The sequence below is a fragment of the Phaseolus vulgaris genome, chromosome 9 (genome assembly GCF_051622355.1).
Source record: "Phaseolus vulgaris cultivar YP4 chromosome 9, ASM5162235v1, whole genome shotgun sequence".
Classification (NCBI taxonomy): domain Eukaryota; kingdom Viridiplantae; phylum Streptophyta; class Magnoliopsida; order Fabales; family Fabaceae; genus Phaseolus; species Phaseolus vulgaris.
The window spans coordinates 20,543,199-20,550,487 of NC_143506.1; the positions used below are offsets into that span (position 1 = coordinate 20,543,199).

General features: G+C 32.9%; 1 protein-coding gene across 1 annotated transcript; it reads left to right on the forward strand.

The window, feature by feature from the left end:
• The first annotated feature begins 531 nt into the window (after window positions 1–531).
• LOC137821417 (small ribosomal subunit protein uS13c) lies at window positions 532–1,524 on the forward strand. Its single transcript, XM_068626003.2, has 3 exons — window positions 532–812; window positions 879–1,103; window positions 1,202–1,524. The coding sequence occupies exons 1-3, from the start codon at window positions 705–707 to the stop codon at window positions 1,361–1,363; spliced, it is 495 nt and encodes a 164-aa protein (XP_068482104.1). The 5' UTR covers window positions 532–704; the 3' UTR covers window positions 1,364–1,524.
• Window positions 1,525–7,289: the final 5,765 nt, after the last annotated feature.

Here is a 7,289-nt window from a genome sequence, read left to right on the forward strand (position 1 = left end):
CATTTTCAGAACGCAAAAAATTGTTTTTCAAAATGTATTATTCAATTTCAGATCTCCAATTCCAGAACAAAGGGTGTTTCTGAAATTTCAAAAATTGATAGGGTTCTGGTTAGAATTTATTGGGTGCAGGAAGCAAAAGTCCCAATAAGGGGGGTTGTGAAGAGAAAGAGTTAAAGGTGGAAAATGGCTGTTTCTTCCTGCACCTCCATACCTTCTTCTCTCACCTCCATATATTTTCAAATTTCCAAAAATGCCTTTCAATACTATTCCAAATTACGTAATCTGGAAGTCATTTTTCAAATTTGTAATTAGCTTCCAGATTACATAATCCGGAAGTCTTTTTTCATATGCATGATTAATTTTCGAATTACATAATCTGGAAGTCTTATTTAGCTTCCAGATTATGTAATCCGGAAGTCTTTTTTCAAATGAGTTTCCGGATTACATAATCCGGAAACTACTATATAGGGATGACATAAGAAGGATAAAAATGTATTTTCAAGTTGTGTATGGAGGTGCAGGAAGAAACAGTCGTGGAAAATAAGTTAAAAATAAATGGGCCTGGAGGTATAAAGAACCCCAAGTGTAAGACTTGCTAATTGGGCTGGGATTGGGTTGGAATGGAAAACATTGAGTGTGGAAGGAATAGATAAGGCCATGGTTTCAGCTATGGTGCATAATTTGCAGAGAGAGAAGAACAGAAGATGGCGCAAACGCTGGCAATGCCCGTGGCATCCTCACTCGCCATAATCTCCAATACTCGTCTCTCTAACACAGTCTCCGTTACCGTTTTGAATCCTCACACTCCAAAGGTAACAATACACAGTTAGGGTTTCGTGTTTGGCACAGTAAAACATGAATTGGAGGTGTGTGTGCAGGTTCAGGGCTTGAGCATCAAGTGCGCTCGTGTTGGCGGTGTGGAGATTCCGAACAACAAGCGAATTGAGTACTCGCTGCAGTACATTCATGGAGTTGGGAGGAGCAGAGCGCGACAGATTCTGTGTGATGTAAAGATGGATAACAAAATTACAAAGGAGCTCACTGAGGAGGACCTCGTCATTCTCAGGGACGAAGTCTCCAAATACATGACTGAAGGAGACTTGGTAAGGAAAGATACTGTCATTAATTTTTTCTTTTCCTTTTTCTGTTAGTTTCCTTGTGAATTGTAACTGACTGAATTTCGATGTCGTTGGGGCCTCAGAGACGATTCAATGCGATTAATATAAAGAGACTGAAGGACATTCAGTGCTACAGAGGAATAAGGCATATTCAGGGGCTTCCTTGCAGAGGCCAGCGAACCAAGAACAATTGCAGGACCTTGAAGGGTAAGAAGGTTGCAATTGCCGGCAAAAAGAAAAAGTAAACACTTTTTATTTTTTGTGTTGTTGTGTTTTTAATGTTAATCTTGTAAGAAAAAATAATGTCCACTTCAATTCGATTGTTTTGTTTAAGTCTCGTGTAATTTATTGGATTTGGAAGTTCAACTAGTGTTACCTGGCAATGTATCCCATGAATCACTCTCCATTGCTTGAGCATGTTGAAAATTTATTTCTGGGCAGACAGACTTACGTAATGTACAACCATAGATTAAAGATATTACAAATAAGGGTTTCTTTCAAAAAAATTCGTTATAAACACTTTTAGTAGAAGAAAATAAGAAAAAAATGGAAACAAGTTTCTTTATAAATTTTAACAGTGACTTATAAATAAGTTAAAAACAATAGAAGACATTAGCTATAATATAAAAGGGTTTCTACAAATTCTTTTATGGATAAGTTAATTTGAAGTCATAGAGAAACTTATTTATTTGTTTATTCCCATGTAGAATGCTTAGGGAGAATTTTCTCTAAACAGACCCTAGGTGGTGTTGGGTTTAATGGATTGTTTGGATCCTACTTCCTAGCTATTTTATGGTTGTTATGCTTAGCACTTGGATATTTTGAGTGGTTCTTGGTTTGGTAGAGTAATACAAAATGTTCGAATGTAGTGTCTTGAGGCTTAGCGAATGTCATGAAAAATGCTTCAGTCTGAGACTAGTTGGAGTTGGTTTGTTTTACTACTTTGTTCCTAGCCGCTTTATATTTCGTTATACAATAGGTGTTGTTTAAATGTAAAGGATTTGTATGCTTGATCATAGGATCATTTTTGGTGTGGAAAACTTGTAAAAAATGTTTGATTATAGTCTCTTGAAGTCGGCAAATTTCATCAATTTTGTTTGAAATGTTTTTTCAACTTTGCCACTGCCTATTGGAATGTTCTCTGCTATCAGCTCTATTTTGTCAATTTTCTTCAATTGCTACCTTTTTAGTTAATCCACTTTTAATTTTCTTAGATTTTTACCAGTCCTGCATAGATGTCCTATATCAGTGCAGTTTTTATTTTATACCTCTTAGCATACTTGAATATGCGTTGTTCAATTGTTTTCATGTCAACTGATTTCATGCTGAACATCCAAATAACATAAAAATAGGTGCTTTTAAATTATTAACCAATCATAAACTTGTCAGTGCTGCATTTTACTCATTGACACCAGCTGGTGTGATCTTACTAACGTAAACTCTTTCGTAACTTGCTGGGATACAACTAAACAAGTAATCTTCGCTTTGTAAAGCGCACAATAATATTAGGATGTATCATTCTTTAAATTAAAATACTAATATTGAATGAAACCTTTATAGATCGAAATAAGCATTTTTTAAGCATTTTTTTTTGGCTAAGTTTAAGAAGTTATCTTTAGTACGATCAATCTTTGTCCAACCGAGAAAATATGCAGGGTTTGATGCTAATCTAAATTCCGACTGCACATGCTAAGGTATTTAAACCAGTGTCACACCGATAAGAATATGATTGACAAAGTACAACCATTTGCCATCAATAACAACTACATATCCTTCAAAAGGTGGGAAGGTGGGGATGTCGAGGAATTGTGTGCTCGTACCCAAAATGCTGCAATACACACTTTGACAAATGATTGTGAGCACATCCTGAGATAGATATATCATGAAAACATGAATATTGTTTCAAACGACAAACTAGAACGATGATAATCTTAAGGACTTCGGAGCACCCCAGCATAGGTAAGATAATCTATTTGCATGCACACAACGCCAACTATACTTATATTATGTCAAGTGACAATTGGATGTCCGAAGAGCTCATGCACACAACGCCAACTATACTTATATTATGTCAAGTGACAATTGGATGTCCGAAGAGCTCCTGATATGTTTGATTGATATCCCCATTTCCTATAGGTAATGTTTATATATTCATGCCTAATCCATCACAAACTCAACATTATTCACATATTTGATTGAATGACATAACCTCCTAATTATTTTGTTTGTGCAAAGCAAGTATTCCCGGTTGATCATACATGTGATAAGTCGATAAGTGTTAAGTCGATAAGTGTGACAACACTCCATACGTACCCACCACATACTCTCAAAATAACAAGAAGTATAACATACTAATATGAGTCACTTTTATCAATACATATTAAGCATCCAACTAGATGAAACAAATAAGCATGAGTTATGCACTCCTATCTATGAAAACCGATGCACTCCTTGTATACCTCACAACCAACCGTCAATCTCTTTCTAACTTCCACTTCTGGGTTTGGAAAATAGAGGAAACCACGAAACCAACCACAAATAAAACACAACATAGCACTCATCTCTTCAACGGAAGTGGCGATTCAATGTGATTGTCGCCAACTATGGGCAATGCAGTTCCGCCAGAACTCTTGCACTCAAAGAACGAAAGAAGGCAAAGGGTGCAATGGAGGGGGGTGTAGTACAAGAGAAGAAGAAGCAGAGAAGTAGGGGTAATTTCATCTTTTCATATATCCTATGGGAGGTTTTAAATTTATGGGGCTGCAGATGCAGAAGCCCGAGTTCAATCCCGAAAGTAAACCTGGGATTAGCCCAGTATAATCTCACTTTCCACATGGGCAGCAACTGTGGAACTATGAGAAAATTATTCTGTAGAATGCAAACCTTTTCTCTTTTGAAATGGTTAAATCCAAGGCATCAGAATGAAAAGCATGCGCTTGCCACCATACCATGCTCAAGTTGTTAGTATGTGCTTTATCTTTATATACACACCAAACCCTTTTCCCCTTTTATTTCATTTAGTTAATGTGAATGGTTAAGTATGATTAATTCAATAGTCGGATTCGTTTCAAAATATTAATATCGATTACGCATAAAAAATAAAGTAAATACTGAAGCTAAAAAAACACATATTTTGAATAAAATCCTTGTTCTGTTTGCTAGGATTGTGTTGTTTAAGAAAAAGGATGTGAATAAATATCTATGATTTGGATTAAGGGATGTGCAAGAAAGGAAGAGAGTGGATCTGCATGAAGAGTAATTTCTCTCATCATCCTCATATGCAAAAATCTGAGGAAAAAACACATAGGATGGTGGTGTTTTTCTTTTTTTTTTTTACCTTCTTTTATGCTGTCATTCATGCAATTATATATATATATATATATATATATATATAATAATATATTTTATTTTTATTATTTTTCATCATAATTATCATATTATGATATTTCATACTTTATTCTATATATTTTTTCTCTTTATGAATAAATTTGTTTACAATTCACTTTATATATAATATTTTTTATTATAAAATGTCCTATAAAATATGTATATACAATCTAAATCAATAAATATAAAAAAACTTTCAAAATATATAAATAAATATAATAATAAATTTGTATATATTTAAATTATATTATTTTTATGATTTTTTTCATATTTTGATAATTCAGATGTTTATTCTCTCAAATTCTCGCATTATTTTTTAATTCAAACACAACTTTAGAGTCTTAGTTTTTATAGTCTTAGTTTTTATAGATAGAAACAAAAAAATTAGGAGACTACACTAACAATAATCAGTTAGTTTTTTTGGTTTGAAAAATGTTATTATTGATAGAGTCACCAAACAAGTTAGTCATATATGACCCAATCAAACAAGAGTAAAAAGTAAATGTGTGTTTCTTCCTGCACTATCACTTTAAAAATCCCGAAACTACTCTGCATTTTATTTCAAAACTCAGCTTACATGCAGTGTGTGGGTTGCAGGTGAGATCATGGAGATTGCTGCAGTAAAGATTGATTTTGGAGGAAGTATGGTGGAGCTGTTGGTGTATTGAGAAGGCTTCATTGGTTGTTTAAGGTTAAAAAATGAGTTGCCTTATATTGTTTTGAGTTGGGTATGGTGGCGTGCGTCTTTCTGAAAATCTAGTTTCAGGAATGAATTCTGGAATTTGTATTTTAAGATGGGAAAATGAATTCTAGAATTACAAATCTGTAAGGAAAAAAATGCATTTTGGAATAGGATGTTCTAGAATAAAAAGTTGTTCTCCAGAAAAAGAAAAAAAAATCATTCCAGAATGGGTGCTCCTTAATGCAAAGTTCTTTCCTAGAATAGGCCTTTCGGAAAGACAAAAACATTCATTCCAGAATCATTTTCGTCATTTAACCTTTTTGATGAGCTGCAGGAAGAAGAATGATGGGTGCAGGAAGAAACACTCAGAGTAAATTCGCTAGGCCTGGTCCAAAAATTCTATAAATTAGCCTATTAGGACAGACCAAAATCGACTGTTTAATTTTTTAATTATTATATAAAATTGAAAAAATAATTCATAATAATATTGGGTTAAATAGGTTCTATTTTTTAGAAGCATATTTTTTTAAAGTTAATTTGACCCCGTTCTCTTTAGTCCAATTCCATAGGCCAAATTTTGAGCTTCACCTGTTGGATAATTTTACTTCCTAATTCACTTATTTTCCCGATTTTAGTTTCTGAGGCCCATAAATTAATGTGAGTATCGATGTTATAGTTATAGGTGAATCAGTGGATTACGTACTTTTCTAAATATTAATAATTATTTAAAGACTTCTTACTTTGCAATTAGAATTATCAATTAGGATAATACATATCGACCTGTATCGAATACTTATAGTTTTCTATATAAACATTAAAGATATTTAGTTTTATAGTTTTATTTGATGTTTGAGTTGTGCAGTAATGCAGATGAAATATTTTCTTATATTTTTTAATCTTTTAATTTTTTTAATTCGTGCTTACCTTATATTTTTATTTAATGTTATAGTTGGCATTTTTTGCTTTTTATTTTTATAAATAAGTTAAAAGTTTATTCTCATTTCTTAAGAAAATTAATTTTTTTATTTTTTATAACTGAACCTGTGGACATGGTCCATCATTTCAGAGGTAAACTATATACTATAAATGCAAAAAAAACAACTAGACTCTTTGTAGAGCTTATTTTTACTTCAACTATGTTGATGTTGTGTCAGACACAAGATTGCACGTTTATTTTTGTGCAAAAGATTTGTGTAGGAGTCCTTTTTTTCTGGGTAGAACTTCGAAGCATGTTTGTTTTTTATTCTGGGCTATGATTTTGTTTTAGGGCAAATTGAGGTCTAAATTTGTGCTGATGCGCAACTCATGGCACCACTCGCACGAGCTCACTTATGTGTTGTCATTATATTTTACACCAAAATATGATTTTTCTTGGTTGATTGGAATTGACATTGTTTAAACAAAGTGTCTTGTCGCAAGAAGCTAACAGCTCATTGTTCTGAACCACTCTTAGGACCACTAACAATTTGCCTTGAAAAGAGTTAAAATCTAGTAATAGTAGCAATCTTGTGATGTGGTGTGTCACAGTGATATTGATTTGAACCTTTTCATGTCCCAAAAGCTTAAAATGAAGCACAATCACATATTCAAGAAATACATTAGAGGCAGCAACATGTGGGCACAAACCAAACATCCCACGAGAGGGTTTGGACAATGTGTGAATTATTATTTTGGTTGACATAAAATCATAACTATTTATGTGCCGTAGTGGGGTTCCTTTGTACTCATATTCAGAGACCTTACTCATGACATTCCTTGTCTACTTATAAGTGCATATATATATATATATATATATATATATATATATATATATATATATATATTTCTTTTTTATGGTGTACATTTTGATGAAGGGCCTCTTCCTTTGTTCGATAATGACCTCCTCAAAAGGGACCTCAACTAATGCAAAAATCTCTTCTTCACTAAGTTATAAGATTAATGCCCCTTCCCAATACATGAAATAATTAAATAAATTCCTTCTAAAATCAAAACAAGGGCAAAAAACTACATTTGAGACCATTCTACCAATTGGACATTATACTAGCAAAACAAAATCTTCTTGTTTTCTACGGAATTGATTTTAAAATATTCCAAGAAAAAAA